The sequence below is a fragment of the Xiphophorus maculatus genome, chromosome 4, assembly GCF_002775205.1.
Source record: "Xiphophorus maculatus strain JP 163 A chromosome 4, X_maculatus-5.0-male, whole genome shotgun sequence".
Taxonomy (NCBI): Eukaryota; Metazoa; Chordata; class Actinopteri; order Cyprinodontiformes; family Poeciliidae; genus Xiphophorus; species Xiphophorus maculatus.
This window is the reverse complement of record NC_036446.1, coordinates 875897-892306: the sequence shown is the minus strand read 5'-3', so window position 1 is coordinate 892306 and position 16410 is coordinate 875897. Positions and strand designations below refer to the sequence as shown.

The 16410-nt window shown below is 43.9% G+C and overlaps 1 protein-coding gene across 3 annotated transcripts; it reads left to right on the top strand.

Annotated features, from left to right (window-relative positions):
* kmt5b (lysine methyltransferase 5B) lies at positions 1-16127 on the top strand. Of its 3 annotated transcripts, none has more exons than XM_023332750.1 (10): positions 1-397; positions 2705-2951; positions 3027-3174; positions 3747-3912; positions 4004-4113; positions 4536-4702; positions 4790-4809; positions 4881-5017; positions 5179-5378; positions 12800-16127. In XM_023332750.1, exons 2-10 carry the CDS (start codon positions 2786-2788, stop codon positions 14212-14214), a joined length of 2529 nt encoding a protein of 842 aa, XP_023188518.1. In that variant the 5' UTR covers positions 1-397; positions 2705-2785; the 3' UTR covers positions 14215-16127. The 3 variants fall into 3 exon arrangements, with proteins under 3 accessions (XP_023188518.1, XP_023188517.1, XP_023188519.1); XM_023332749.1 differs by lacking the exon at positions 1-397 and adding an exon at positions 612-792; XM_023332751.1 differs by lacking the exon at positions 1-397 and adding an exon at positions 836-986.
* Positions 16128-16410: the final 283 nt, after the last annotated feature.

The window sequence follows — 16410 nt, the reverse complement described above, 5'->3', positions numbered from 1 at the left end:
AAATACCAGTACAAAATGCGGTTAAAGTTAGCTATATATATATATGAACGTAATAATCAATCAAATAGAAATAGTTCAACAAAATAAGATAAAGTAGTAGCAATATGAAATAAATTAAGTTGCAAGAAATACACTGAAGTGCGGGCAACTAATAAGATTGCATTAAAATGATCCAAATCAAATAATGACTTTTTAGAAATCAAATAATATTAACAGATTAGCGGCTTGCTGGAGGAAATGCTCCTGTACCGACCCGAAGCGTCCCCTTATCAGCGGAAGTGAGCGCGAAGCAGATATGAAACTCTATAAATGTTTTTGGACCGAACTTCGTTTGTTCTGGTCTGGTTCGCCTGCGGTTCTCCTGTCGGAACCGAACACTCACCATCTCTGAACTCTGGTGCGTAAAGATGTTTGTTTATGCAGCACTACTTTTGTGTGTGCATCCGACAGGACATAGAAACATAATTAAACATATTTAAATTTCCTTCAATATGACAGATAAGAGAAAAAGTGTTCCACGGTGTCCACTCCCCGTGTTTTACTCGGGCCTATTCACGCGCAGTGTCTCGTTTCGGCGTGGATCCGACGGAACTGCTGGCGTATTTCAGGGATCTATTTTCTGTCGGATGGCTGTGATGCGGCTCCCTCTCGCCTGTGCCAGGCCGCCATCTTGAATTTTAATGTTAATTTCCAGAGAAAAACAACAATAATGTGTTTGCTGTGATATTTCCTCCTGGGTCTCGTAACGGATCTGGATCAGGACCGCTGTTTTGTTTCTCAATCCGTAATATTGTGAGTATTGTTCGTGTCGTGGGCATTTAAACGTGTGGAAAGCTCTCGTGAGGGATAATCGTTCCGGGACTCTCGCAGCCTCTTGCGACCGCTGGAGGCTCGATCCTCTCGGCTTCAGGCTGCCGTTAACCTTCCTGGCAGGGAGAAAATTAGCCAGCAGAGCTAACGCTAACGGAGCAGCCGGAGCTAAAGCAGTGAGTGTCGGTGTCCGGAAACAGTCGAGCTCCGCCGGGACATAGCTCAGTTTTTGTTCGGTTCCGAACACCCAGAAGAGCCCAGCTTCCAGTCTGGATCAAATATGTATCCCTTTATTGTTTGGAAATAAACAATAAAACTTAACCGAGATCTTCTTCGGTTAAGCTCGCTTAGCATCCTGCTGAGGTTGTAGCTAGCAGAGTGCGGTTACCACGGTTCTTTAAACCGGTGTCCCCAGACTGGACCGGGGTGGGTTTGGTGAGCAGCCGGGATGCTCAGCGGGGAATTATGGGGCTGTTTATGGGATTGTAGCGACTGTGTTGTGCTGTCACGCCGGCCCGGCTTAGCCTGCCCCAGGGTTACATTTTTGGTTGTGATTCTGACGGTTGCTGGTTCGAAACCAGCGCAGCATGTCAACATAGTCGGCCTCAGCCGTCGGCGTGGCCTTCCGGGTTCCCACAGCCTCATTATCCTGATCGGAATGCTGTTTGTTTGGTGCTAACGTTAGCCCTGACAGCTAATAACACGAAGCACTCAATGGTTAGATGACCGATTAAACAACAATTCTACCTTATACGTGATTGAAATACTAAAATTTTGAGTATTCGGCCATTGAAATCTTGAAAATCGGGATTCAAATGGTAAAGTACAGTAAAAAGGACCGTTCACCTGACAGCTGCTGCAGTGCTTGAGGTTACCACTGAGGGGCGCTGCGAGACCACGTAAAATTATCATAACATTGTGACCATGGAAAATGTCAACATTTTCACCTGGCATCAATATACACTAAAATAGTTTTCATTGTCATTGAACATGACTGTATGAACATGAATACATAATTCCAGGTTTGTTTGAACGTTCAAATAACCCAATGGATGAAATCATAGAGCAATTTTTCCCAAAGCTGAGCATGTGTAGAATCAGAAATCTGACAAATCATGTCTAAGGATATTTCTGAAGCATATCAAGGTGAAAGAGCTATAAAAATAAATGAAATGAGGGCAGACTATTAGCTGCTGTTTTGTTTGTGTAGTTATTGTTCTGATTAAGCTGCTTTGTTTGTTGTTAACTGAAATGCATGGAGAACCGGTGACCAGGCTGGGCCATGTTGCTCTGATCCAGCCAAGTTTCTGCTGCAGAACTTCCCGCTGGTTCTGATGGAACAATTCAGGACCCGGTCCCAGTTTGCTGCCCCATGTCAGTGTTATGTCAGTGTTATGATCCATCACACTGGCAGGCAGTGTGATGGATCATGTACGATCGGGTCCGTATTCCTCGTCCAGGGGGGAGTTTGGGCAGTAGCAGTAAGTCATTCACCATTCTGACCAGTTCTTCTGCTGCTGCTGATGGCTTGGAGCCGGAGACCTCCAGGTGGAGTCCCTCAGGGCTCATTTGAAGGAGCAACTTCAGAGGACTGAGTTCTGCTGGGAGGCTGCAGTATTTGGAGTTACCGCTAGGAGGCGCAGTGGGGCCATTTCAAACCAACATGAAGCCTGGAATATTTCACTTGATAAATTTGTCAGCAAATGTAACTTTTTTACATATTTGGAAATGTTCATTTACAAGAAATGGAAAAAAAATCTTTTTCAAATTATAATTCAGTAAAGAGTAAATAATGTTGCAGAAGGTTGATATGTTTTTCTCCCTGGGGAAGGTTTGTTCACTGCTCATCCAATCAGATTGTTGGTTTTTCACCTGTTTTCTGCTCTGTTTGTAGGTTTCTAACCAGGCCGGTCTTCCCCACTCGAGCACCTTCATCTGAGCGACTAAATGAAACTGGAGCAGGGGGCTTGTGGGCATGAAGTGGCTGGGCGAATCCAAGAACATGGTATTAAATGGCAGACGCCACGGGAACAAGTTGACCAGCAGCGATCAACCGGTGAGCCAGACTCGCTCCCAGCAACCGCAGCGGACATCGCTGCGCCACAGCAGGAGCCACCCACGCAGCCGCAGATGCAGCCGCAGTGAGTTCAGAGCGCAGCCGGGCGCGCCGCCGGCTGTACGATCCGGAGGCTAACGCAGCTCTGTGGTTCCTGCAGGGTGTAATGGCGCCAGCCTGGAGGCGGAGCGGCGCTACGTGCCGTCGTCAGGGATGACCGCCAAGGAGCTGTGTGAGAACGATGACCTGACCACCAGCCTCATCCTGGACCCCTACCTGGGCTTCCAGACACACAAGATGAACACCAGGTCCATTTACCCATTTTATCGTCTTTAACTTTTACGATATATTTAATTTTTTCTTCATAACTGCTTGAATCTTATTTTTTCAATCCTTTTTATTACTTGTATTTTCTGCTTCCTATTTTTATTCTATATTTATAAAATATTTTATATATCATTTTGTGCCTCATTTATTTTTGTATTTTTTTTGTTTATTTGTAATTATTATATATATATATTTTAGATTGGTTGTCATTTTAAATTCTTTTACTTTTGATATTTAACATTCTTTAGTATGTGTTTTAATATCCTTATATTTCAAAAAATTTAATTTATCAATATTTCTTATTTGTAATTTTTTTTCTTTCTAATATTCCTATTTTTATATTAAAATTTTTAATGTAATTTTTTGTTCATATATTTTATGTAATTTGCTATTTTTTATATTCTACATATTTTAATATCTTTATCTCGTTATTGTTAGATTTTTATTGGTTTGAATTTTTAATATATTTATTATTTTTATTACCATAATATTTCAGATGAAACTATAAGTTTTTTTAAAATCTCCGTCTCTCTTTTGAAACTCTTCCTACCAGATTCCGACCAATCAAAGGACGGCAGGAGGAGCTGAAGGAAATCATCGAGCGCTTTAAGAAACACGACAACATGGAGAGGGCCTACAAGGCGCTGACGACGGGAGACTGGTGCCGGAACCTGTTCCTGCACAAGTCCAAGGCTCAGGAGAAGCTCTTCAAGCAGCACGTAAACGCCGCCGCAGCGCTCCGCCTCTCGCTCCGCCTCTCGCTCCACGCGTGGCCTCTTCCTCCCGGCTCTAACTCTCTGCTCCCTCCAGGTGTTCGTCTACCTGCGGATATTCACGGCAGACAGCGGCTTCGAGATTCTGCCCTGTAATCGCTATTCATCGGAGCAGAACGGAGCCAAAATCGTGGCTACGAAGGAATGGTGAGCTCATCCTGCTGCTACTTCTTCTGGGGACCCGGACTGGATCTGGACGGGATCCACTGGTTCTTCTGAAGGTTATTTTTGGTTTGTCAAACTGCAGCCGTTTCCATGACGCTGCTGCTTTGATGAATCGCTCTGTTGCTGTATGGATGGGTCATTGCGGCCTTGGTCAGTAAATTGTTGCAGCGCTGTAAGGAAAAATTGTTCTGTTGCCGTGAGGCCGGCCCGTCTCCGTGCGGCCGGCCCGTCTCCGTGCGGCCGGCCCGTCTCCGTGAGGCCGGCCCGTCTCCGTGAGGCCGGCCCGTCTCCGTGAGGCCGGCCCGTCTCCGTGCGGCCGGCCCGTCTCCGTGAGGCCGGCCCGTCTCCGTGAGGCGCTAACGGAGGCCTGGTTGATGAGCCTCTCCTCTGTTGCTGTCTCGTAGGAAGAGGAACGATAAGATCGAGTTCCTGGTGGGCTGCATCGCCGAGCTGTCGGAGAGCGAGGAGAACATGCTGCTGCGCCACGGAGAGAACGACTTCAGCGTCATGTACTCCACCAGGAAGAACTGCGCCCAGCTGTGGCTCGGCCCGGCCGCCTTCATCAACCATGGTAAGCCCAGCCTCCTCCCCCGAACTCCTCGCTGCTGCTGCTCCCTCTAACTTCTGCTCCTCTTCCTCCTCTGCTCCTCTTCCTCAGACTGCCGGCCGAACTGTAAGGTAGGCTGCTGGCCGCTCCTGATTGGCTGCCGGGCCGTTGGAAGCGGTCCTGATGGGTTCTGTGTTTGCAGTTTGTGTCGACGGGCCGAGACACGGCCTGCGTCAAGGTCCTGAGGGACATCGAGCCCGGGGAGGAGATCTCCTGTTACTATGGAGACGGCTTCTTTGGGGAAAGCAATGAGTTTTGTGAATGTTATACGTGTGAAAGGTGAGCAGCACCTTCTGGACCTTAAAACACGGCCTGGATTAAAAACTCCTCTGAAGTTCTGGCTGCAGTCAGAACAGAAACACATTCTGGTTAAATCCTAAACTTCATGATTTTCAGTCACAGTTTGAGCTGACCGTCTTTCTGTTCCGGGTTCTGTTCAGACGGGGAACCGGTGCTTTCAAATCCAAAGCCGGGCTGCCGGCGGAGGTTCCGGTCATCAACAGCAAGTACGGGCTGCGGGAGACGGACAAGCGGCTCAACCGGCTGAAGAAACTCGGAGAAGGGAACAGGAGCTCGGACAGCCACTCTGTGGGATCCCACACCGACGTCGACTCTCAGGAAATGCCAAAAACACATCAATGTAAGGCCGCCACTCACCACGGATCAATAATATCACAATATTGATTGGAATCTGCAGACGGGAGGAGTTACATCAGTTCTTAGATTTATTGGGGCCTGCCATGCAAAGCAATGGCAGGAACCTATTGTTATTGTCGGAGAAAGTGTTTCTTTATTGGGGCCTGCCATGCAAAGCAATGGCAGGAACCTATTACTCTACACCCAACAAGCGTCTCTTTAATATTATTATAATTCTTTATTTTTCTTCCGTAACCGTTAATGCGGCTCGTACCGCTGGGTGCACACCTACAAATGAGGTATCAAAACGTGCAGAAAATTCACGCCATTGGAGCTATTATTTTTGGTGGGATTTGGGCTTAACGTGGCGACATAATTCGCAAAAAACTGCGAAAAAAACCCCATTATAACTCAATGGGAAAAATCCTAGAAATACCCTATTTTTGAGGATTTGCTGTGTCGTCACAAATTCACCTAGAAATGCCATTCAAATTTCATTTTGTAGATACGTCTGTGATCTCTTCGAAAGTGAAGACGGCTCGTCGATACCAGTTACGGTTTGTCCACAATTTGCCTCTAAGCGACCCAAAGTTTCTCATTTTTGCTCAAGTTAGAGTGCGTTTCTGGCTGCTTAGAGTGAGAGATGAAGACAACTTTTTCAACCCAAATCATTTTTGAAATCGCCATCACGCCCACAAATATCGCACGATTAGTATCAAAATCGGTCCTGACATTGATACGCCTGTCTGCTCCGGTAAAATGTTTTCGAAATTTATCTAGACCGTACGGTTTTCTGTCACGGTGCTTCAGAGCAAAGTCATGCGACAGGATTTTCTGAGGCTGTCTGAGGCTCTCTCCCATGTATTTGAATAGAATTTAAGATCTGGGCACAACATTTCTTTCTCTCATCGCTGTAAATGCTCTGAGTGAGGTACAGATATGAATCTCGGGACTATCGCAGAAGACACATTGAACTGTCATACGCTGCAAACGCTTTTCGAATATGTATTACGGTTCCCGAACAAGAAGGATTTGTTTCCAATGCTTTTTTGTCAGTAAAATGTGTTTGCTCAAACACACTTGTGTGTTTGAGAGCTCAGCGCTCAGAGCTCACACCTGCTGAGACCATTATTTACCATAGCAACGGAACTCAAGAGGCTATTGGCTGCTGATTTGGACTACAGATACGCATCGCTGTAGTTCTATCTATCCTCAGTTGAAACAGATCAGGACTGAGAACTGGCCTTTAGAACTACCTGCTGCTATGGGCTGTATATAACTGATTGAACTCAGTAACTGTTACACATGGGATTAGTTTGGAACTTTAAAATTAAGCATACTGAAAATTTCAAAATAAAAGCCTTGAATATTTTACATGACGTAATTGCTCTTTTTGGCCGTATATGACTTTTTCATCCAAAGCAATGTTACACATGGGATTAGTTTGGAACTTTAAAATGGAGCATAATAATAATTTCAAAATAAAAGCCTTGAATATTTTACATGACGTAATTGCTCTTATTGGCCGTATATGACTTTTTCATCCAAAGCAATGTTACACATGGGATTAGTTCGGAACTTTAAAATGGAGCATAATAATAATTTCAAAATAAAAGCCTTGAATATTTTTACATCAGGTAATTGCGCTTTTTGGCTTTATGTGACTTTTTTATCCAAAGCACTGTTACACAATGGAATAGTTTGGCCCTCTGAAATGAAGCATACTGAAAATTTCAAAATAAAAGCCTTGAATATTTTTACGTCATGTAATTGCTCTTTTTGGCCGTATATGACTTTTTCATCCAAAGCACTGTTACACATGGGATTTGTTCGGAACTTTAAAATGGAGCATAATAATAATTTCAAAATAAAAGCCTTGAATATTTTTACATCAGGTAATTGCGCTTTTTGGCTTTATGTGACTTTTTCATCCAAAGCACTGTTACACATGGGATTAGTTCGGAACTTTAAAATGGAGCATAATAATAATTTCAAAATAAAAGCCTTGCATATTTTTACATCAGGTAATTGCGCTTTTTGGCTTTATGTGACTTTTTTATCCAAAGCACTGTTACACATGGGATTCGTTCGGAACTTTAAAATGGAGCATACTGAAAATTTCAAAATAAAAGCCTTGAATATTTTTACATCATGCAATTGCTGTTTTTGGCTTTGTATGACTTTTTCATCCAAAGCACTGTTACACGTGGTATTAGTTTGGCCCTTTGAAATGAAGCTTAACAAAAGTTTCAAAATAAAAGCCTTGAATATTTTTACATGACGTAATTGCTCTTTTTGGCTTTATTTGACTTTTTCATCCAAAGCACTCTTACACGTGGTATTAGTTCAGAACTTTAAAATGAAGCATACTGAAAATTTCAAAATAAAAGCCTTGAATATTTTACATGAAGTAATTGCTCTTTTTGGCCGTATATGACTTTTTCATCCAAAGCAATGTTACACATGGGATTAGTTCGGAACTTTAAAATGGAGCATAATAATAATTTCAAAATAAAAGCCTTGAATATTTTTACATCAGGTAATTGCTGTTTTTGGCTTTATTTGACGTTTTCATCCAAAGCACTGTTACACATGGGATTACTTTGGAACTTTGAAATGAAGCATACTGAAAATTTCAAAATAAAAGCCTTGAATATTTTTACATCAGGTAATTGCTGTTTTTGGCTTTATATGACTTTTTCATCCAAAGCACTGTTACACATGGGATTAGTTTGGAACTTTAAAATGGAGCATAATAATAATTTCAAAATAAAAGCCTTGAATATTTTTACATCAGGTAATTGCTCTTTTTGGCTTTATTTGACTTTTTCATCCAAAGCACTGTTACACGTGGTATTAGTTTGGCCCTTTGAAATGAAGCATTCTGAAAATTTCAAAATAAAAGCCTTGAATAATTTTACATGACGTAATTGCTCTTTTTGGCTTTATTTGACTTTTTCATCCAAAGCACTGTTACACGTGGTATTAGTTTGGCCCTTTGAAATGAAGCATACTGAAAATTTCAAAATAAAAGCCTTGAATATTTTTACATCAGCTACTTGTGTTTTGAGCATTATATAACTATTTTAACCCAAGGACTATTACGCATGGGATTAGTTTGGCCCTTTGAAATGAAGGTTAACAAAACTTCCAAAATAAAAGCCTTGACAACATTTTAAATCGTACCGAACGGTGCACGTCCGCCTCGCTTAACGTTCTTGCGGTTCTCCGCGTGCCACTGATCACGTCGCGGCGTCCTTTGGCGTCGACGCCGATTTGTGGCGCGACGACGCCGGGACCATGCCCGACGGGCGCGCCTTGGCAGGCCCCGGCTAAATTTCTTCCGAAATTTTCTAGTTCTTCTTTATTTTTCTTCCGTAACCGTTAATGCGGCTCATACCGCTTGGTGCACACCTACAAATGAGGTATCAAAACCTGCAGAAAATTCACGCCATTCCAGCTATTACTTCTGGTGGGATTTGGGCTTAACGTGGCGACATAATTCGCAAAAAACTACGAAAAAAACCCCATTATAAGTCAATGGGAAAAATCCTAGAAATACCCTATTTTTGAGGATTTTCTGTGTCGTCACAAATTCACCTACAAATGCCATTCAAATTTCATTTTGTAGATACGTCTGTGATCTCTTCGAAAGTGAAGACGGCTCGTCGATACCAGTTACGGTTTGTCCACAATTTGCCTCTAAGCGACCCAAAGTTTCTCATTTTTCCTAAAGTTAGAGTGCGTCTCTGGCTGCTTAGAGTGAGAGATGAAGACAACTTTTTCAGCCCAAATCATTTTTGAAATCGCCATCACGCCCACAAATATCGCACGATTTGTATCAAAATCGGTCCTGACATTGATACGCCTGTCTGCTCCGGTAAAATGTTTTCGAAATTTATCTAGACCGTACGGTTTTCTGTCACGGTGCTTCAGAGCAAAGTCATGCGACAGGATTTTCTGAGGCTGTCTGAGGCTCTCTCCCATGTATTTGAATAGAATTTCAGATCTGGGCACAACATTTCTTTCTCTCATCACTGTAAATGCTCTGAGTGAGGTACAGATATGAATCTCGGGACTATCGCAGAAGACACATAGGCCTCTCATACGCTCGAAACGCTTTTTGAATATGTATTACGGTTCCCGAACAAGAAGGATTTGTTTCCAATGCTTTTTTTCAGTAAACCGTGTTGGCTCAAACACACAATTGTGTGTTTGAGCATGTATGACTCACAGCTCACACCTGCTGAGACCATTATTTACCATGGCAACGGAACTCAAGAGGCTGTTGGCTGCTGATTTGGACTACAAATACGCATCATTGTAGTTCTATCTATCCTCAGTTGAAACAGATCAGGACTGAGAACTGGCCTTTAGAACTACCCGCTGCTATGGGCTGTATATAACTGATTTAACTCAGTAACTGTTACACATGGGATTATTTTGGAACTTTAAAATTAAGCATACTGAAAATTTCAAAATAAAAGCCTTGAATATTTTACATGACGTAATTGCTCTTTTTGGTCGTATATGACTTTTTCATCCAAAGCAATGTTACACATGGGATTAGTTCGGAACTTTAAAATGGAGCATAATAATAATTTCAAAATAAAAGCCTTGAATATTTTTACATCAGGTAATTGCTGTTTTTGGCTTTATGTGACTTTTTCATCCAAAGCACTGTTACACATGGGATTAGTTTGGAACTTTAAAATTAAGCATAATGAAAATTTCAAAATAAAAGCCTTGAATAATTTTACATGACGTAATTGCTCTTTTTGGCTTTATTTGACTTTTTCATCCAAAGCACTGTTACACGTGGTATTAGTTTGGCCCTTTGAAATGAAGCATACTGAAACTTCCAAAATAAAAGCCTCGACAACATTTTAAATCGTACCGAACGGTGCACGTCCGCCTCGCTTAACGTTCTTGCGGTTCTCCGCGTGCCACTGATTACGTCGCGGCATTCTTTAGCGTCGACGCCGATTTGTGGCGTGACGACGCCGGGCCCATGCCCGACGGGCGCGCCTTGGCAGGCCCCGGCTAAATTTCTTCCGAAATTTTCTAGTTCTTTATTTTTCTTCCGTAACCGTTAATGCGGCTCATACCGCTTGGTGCACACCTACAAATGAGGTATCAAAATGTGCAGAAAATTCACGCCATTGGAGCTATTACTTCTGGTGGGATTTGGGCTTAACGTGGCGACATAATTCGCAAAAAACTACGAAAAAAACCCCATTATAACTCAATGGGAAAAATCCTAGAAATACCCTATTTTTGAGGATTTGCTGTGTCGTCACAAATTCACCTAGAAATGCCATTCAAATTTCATTTTGTAGATACGTCTGTGATCTCTTCGAAAGTGAAGACGGCTCGTCGATACCAGTTACGGTTTGTCCACAATTTGCCTCTAAGCGACCCAAAGTTTCTCATTTTTCTTCAAATTAGAGTGACAGCCCATCTCGGTTCATATCTGGCCACAACATTTCTTTCTCTCATCACTGTAAATGCTCTGAGTGAGGTACAGATATGAATCTCGGGACTATCGCAGAAGACACATTGAACTGTCATACGCTTAAAACGCTTTTCGAATATGTATTACGGTTCCCGAACAAGAAGGATTTGTTTCCAATGCTTTTTTTCAGTAAAGTGTGTTTGCTCAAACACACTTGTGTGTTTGAGAGCTCAGAGCTCACAGCTCACACCTGCTGAGACCATTATTTACCATAGCAACGGAACTCAAGAGGCTATTGGCTGCTGGTTAGGACTACGAATACGCATCACTGTAGTTCTATCTATCCTCAGTTGAAACAGATCAGGACTGAGAACTGGCCTTTAGAACTACCTGCTGCTATGGGCTGTATATAACTGATTTAACTCAGTAACTGTTACACATGGGATTAGTTTGGAACTTTAAAATTAAGCATAACGAAAATTTCAAAATAAAAGCCTTGAATATTTTACATGACGTAATTGCTCTTTTTGGCCGTATATGACTTTTTCATCCAAAGCAATGTTACACATGGGATTAGTTTGGAACTTTAAAATGGAGAATAATAATTTCAAAATAAAAGCCTTGAATATTTTTACATCAGGTAATTGCTGTTTTTGGATTTATTTGACGTTTTCATCCAAAGCACTGTTACACATGGGATTACTTTGGAACTTTAAAATGGAGAATAATAATAATTTCAAAATAAAAGCCTTGAATATTTTTACATCAGGTAATTGCTGTTTTTGGCTTTATATGACTTTTTCATCCAAAGCACTGTTACACATGGGATTAGTTTGGAACTTTAAAATGGAGCATAATAATAATTTCAAAATAAAAGCCTTGAATATTTTTACATCAGGTAATTGCTCTTTTTGGCTTTATTTGACTTTTTCATCCAAAGCACTGTTACACGTGGTATTAGTTTGGCCCTTTGAAATGAAGCATTCTGAAAATTTCAAAATAAAAGCCTTGAATAATTTTACATGACGTAATTGCTCTTTTTGGCTTTATTTGACTTTTTCATCCAAAGCACTGTTACACGTGGTATTAGTTTGGCCCTTTGAAATGAAGTTTAACAAAACTTCCAAAATAAAAGCCTTGACAACATTTTAAATCGTACCGAACGGTGCACGTCCGCCTCGCTTAACGTTCTTGCGGTTCTCCGCGTGCCACTGCTTACGTCGCGGCGTTCTTTGGCGTCGACGCCGATTTGTGGCGCGACGACGCCGGGCCCATGCCCGACGGGCGCGCCTCGGCAGGCCCCGGCTAAATTTCTTCCGAAATTTTCTAGTTGATTTTGTTGTCTTTAGCATTTATTATGTTTCATATTTTTTCTTTATTGTTAAATTTTATATTTGTAATTTTATGTACATTTTTTATATTTGTATTATCTGCTTCCTAGTTTTCATTGTATATTTATGAAATATTTATATATAATTTTAATTTAATTTTTGCATCTTTAATTAGTTAATTGTATGCATGTATTGTTATATTTTTATTAGTTTTTATTTCTTTTACATGTGGTATTTGAAAGATATTTTAATATATGTTTGAATGTTTTTATGAATTTCCTAAGAATTTAACTTTATTGTAATACGTTTTGTGATATTAAATTATTTTTATATTTGATATTTTTTTGCAATTCACCGTATTTTAAAAATTTTCATAGAAAATATAATCTTTTCTAAGCTTTATTTTTAATATTTGTTTTACTTTTTAATTTCTTTTTATGTAATAAAACTATATAAAGTACTTCACTGTAACAATAGTGGTATAAATAAAGTTGAGTGATTGTTTAATGTTATTTTTAATATACATTTTAAATGTATTTCTATCTAATGCACAGTAATATATCTTAAAATAATGTAAAAACTAAATAAAAAATAATCTTTTATATAGCTTTTATTTCCTATGTCTCTGTTTCCCTGCAGCTGCCAGAACCAGAACTTCATCTTCATCGTCTTCATCGCCGGGCCTGAAGTACCGGACCCGGACCCCGAGCAGACAGACTGTGTCCCGAGCCGTCTCTACCTCATGTTCCAAACCGGCTCCAGGAAACAGCAGCAGGGAACCAAAGAGACTTCGCTCCCAGTCCAAGCCTCCCAGCAAGGTGCGGCTGCGCAGCCGCAGGCGGGTGGCGGCGGCCCGCGCAGACGCCGTCCCGCTGGGCCTCAGGGACTCCAAGGTGCTGCCGTGTAAGAGCATCGTCACCGTGAAGAAGGAAAAGGACGGTCCGGAGGTGGCACCGCTTGGCCCGAGGGGCTGCCTGACCCGACACGCCTCCAAGGAGAACGGTGGCCTTCCCGACGGAGGCCGCGGCTCCGCCTACAGGACTCGCAGGTCCATGCGGACCCTGAAGGCCCCGGAGCCCACACCGGGCGCCAAGCTGGAGCCCGGCGCCATGGACGGGCTCAGTCCGGTACCGGGCGGCGTGGTCATCAAAACGGAGCCGGCGGACATGGACGAGTACCTGCAGCACGGCGGCGGCCTGTCGCAGCCGCCGGTGCTAGGCGGCTACGGCCGGAGGAGCTCGTGTTCGGGCCGGAAGCGGCCGTCCCGGCTCCGGACTGAGCGGACCATCAAATGCGAAGGCTCCGACTGTGAGCCGTTTGCTGCGGGGCGTGATGGCGGGAACGTGTTGCTGAGCTTCGCCGACAGACACCGGGACTACAACGGCGTGGCCAACGGCGGCAAATCCCTCCGCCGCGATAAGAGCAAGAGCGGCTGCCGCTCACAAGACAAGGCCAAGAAGAAGCGGCGCATCACGCGCTACGACGCGCAGCTAATCCTGGAGAACAGCGGCGGCATTCCCAAGCTGACGCTCCGCCGGCGGAGGGACAGCAGCAGCAGCAAGACGGCTGACGGCACCGACGCCGTGGCCTCCTCCACACTCAGCCCCACCTCCTCTAGCAAGATCAGCATCAAGTTCAGCAAGGAGCACGACAAGGACAAGGCCGGCTCCTACATCGCCAAGCTCAACAACGGCTTCGCGCCCGTTGTCCATGGCAACGCCACCAAGCTGAAGATCCAGCTGAGGAAGGAGGACGACGCCCGGCGGCTCCAGGCCAACGGGGATGCGGCCGGCGGCGTCCATCGCACCCAGAAGGTCCTGGCCGACCCTTCCTCTGACGAGGATGACGACGACGATGATGATGATGAGGAGGAGGAAGAGGAGGAGGAGGAGGAGGAGGAGGAGGAAGACGACTACTTCCACAATGACTTCGAGGACGACTTCATTCCACTTCCTCCGGCGAAGCGTCTGCGGCTGATCGTGGGGAAAGACTCCATCGACATCGATATCTCCTCCAGGAGGAGGGAGGATCAGTCTCTGCGGCTCAACGCCTGAAGCTTCTGTAAATACCGCTGCCGCCGCTGATGATGGACAGGAAGTGACGTGGAACTCGAATCACCACGGAGCGGACCCGGGTGCTGTTGACCTGCGGCAAAGCTCTGCTCTCCGCTGAACTTCCAGTCGGACCGGATCCGGTCCAGGATCCGGCCGAGTCTCCAGTGGAAACGGGCTTTGTTTTGAGTTGTACTGTTCCTTTAAGAGAATGCACTTGTTGTTTCATCATGGACGTGTAGAAAGTGTACAGATCATGGCTTCTGTCTCCAGGCAGGTTTTTGCTCAGTGTCCGCGCTCAGAGCCGTTTATCCAGAGGCATTAGAGCCGCTCCGCCGCCAGGTCCGCTTCCGGTTCTGCTGCCGGTTCTGCTGGGCGTCCGCCGATCAGCAGCCAGGGCCCCACAGCCAATCATGTTCCTGAATGAATCACAGCTTTAGGTCGGGCTGAGTCCAAACAGCTGCTGATTTTTCCTGATTTCTGGAATTCAGTCATAAAAAACCATCCGGATCTTCAGGAAAACGTCACAATAAGCTAATATAAAAAAACCAATATGGAGTCAGCTTCCCAGAAAGCTGCGCTGTCCCTTTAAGAGGAGCAGAATGGATTTAAACTGCTTCAGCCTGGAAAAATTCGATTTTCCAAATAAAAACGGAAACGGCGTATCCATCTTCATTTTTCCAGACATTATTCCGGATCATTTTCCAAACAGATCAGGAATCTGGGTTTCAGTTTTCATTTTTTAAACTGATTGTTGAAGTTCAGATCCAATATCCTGACATGCAGTTTGGATCAGAAAGCACCTCAGGCTTTTCCAAACTCTCATTCCCAAATCCTTCCTCCTATCTGCTTCTTATTTACTTCCAAGTTGAAATGTTTATTTCGGAACGGATCCGGTTCCCTCTGGATCTGCTTCATTACAAATCTGTTTCCAGAAAAGTTTCTGGATTCTGAAGTGATTCTAAAACAAATCCTGGAATTGTGAGTTTGGAAACTCTGGAACGGTAAATGTGGATTCCTGGTTTGAATCAATGAACATTTGGACCTGACCAGGATAAACTCGACCCGGTTCTGCTTGTGGTTCTGATTTCCCAATGGTATTCCAGATTTTTAATCCCAGATTGGGAATCAGGTTCCGGCCCGGTTCCCTGACCTGGAATCTGATGGTATTCCCTGCAGGAAAGCTGCTCAGCTCTGCAGCCTTTCAGAATTAAAGCACAGGCCTCCTCTTCCTCCTCACATCACAGCAGAACTGGAACCAGAACTTGGCAGCAGAATCCGGCTGGGCTGACGTTCCGACCTGAAGCTGATGTACAGAAGGACCTCTGACCTCTGACCTCTCCCCTCAGCTGAGTTTTCCCGCTCCTCTCCCAGTTTCCCATGATTCTCGGCGTCGCTGACACTACAGCCTGTCTCTCTTCTTCTGTGGTGCTACTCAGACTTCCTGTCCAGAGTCGCAGGAAGACGGCGGCAGGAAGTGTTTGTTTGTTTACAGGAAGTTGTTTTCAGCTTCTCTGAGGAAGACTTCCTCCTCCTCCTCTTCCTCCTCTGAGGTCAGCTCAGAGATCCCTGATCCCTGATTGGTTGTCACCCCATTCCTCCTCTGTCTGTCTGAGCAGGATCAGCTGGGAACGTCGACCCGTTTCTGTGTTACCGTTCACATCACCAGCAGCCAATCAGCGTCTTGTCCCGCCCCCGTCGGCCAATCAGCCGTCTCCCTCCTCTTTCACTGTAAACTCTTCCAGGTGCGGCCGCCAGCTTCCAGCGGCCTGAGGCGGAGGGCGGAGCGTTGCCGAGCGCTAGCAGAACTAAAGCAGGCAGATATTGTCCAATATGTAAATCATGTGAACACATCTTGTACTTATTTAACAGTTTTGAATACTTGAAAACTATATAAAGTTTCTTTGTGACTCTTGTTTCTGAGCCTGTTTCTGTCGGGTCGAAGTCAAACGCAGCATCTGGATAAAGTATTCACACACTGAGAAAAACATCCAAACGTCATGTTGCATGACCTCTGACCTTAACCGAGCAGGTGGCCAGACCAGGCCAATGAATTTTAACAAGTCAAAAATAAAAATGTCACATTTTTAAAATTTTTAATTTCATCAATTTGATTTATTTATAGGTTTTCCCTTTTATGTCTTAATTGAAGTTGATCCTGTCAGCCTTTCTATGACCTGGTAACATTTTTAAAGAGGG

Excerpts from the sequence above, each read along its gene's own strand:
- kmt5b (XM_023332750.1), top strand. The coding sequence starts at position 2,786 with ATGAAGTGGCTGGGCGAATCCAAGAACATGGTATTAAATGGCAGACGC. Across the intron at positions 2,952-3,026 it reads CAGCCGCAGATGCAGCCGCA|GGTGTAATGGCGCCAGCCTG; the intron begins GTGAGTTCAGAG and ends TGGTTCCTGCAG. Across the intron at positions 4,703-4,789 it reads GGCCGCCTTCATCAACCATG|ACTGCCGGCCGAACTGTAAG; the intron begins GTAAGCCCAGCC and ends CCTCTTCCTCAG.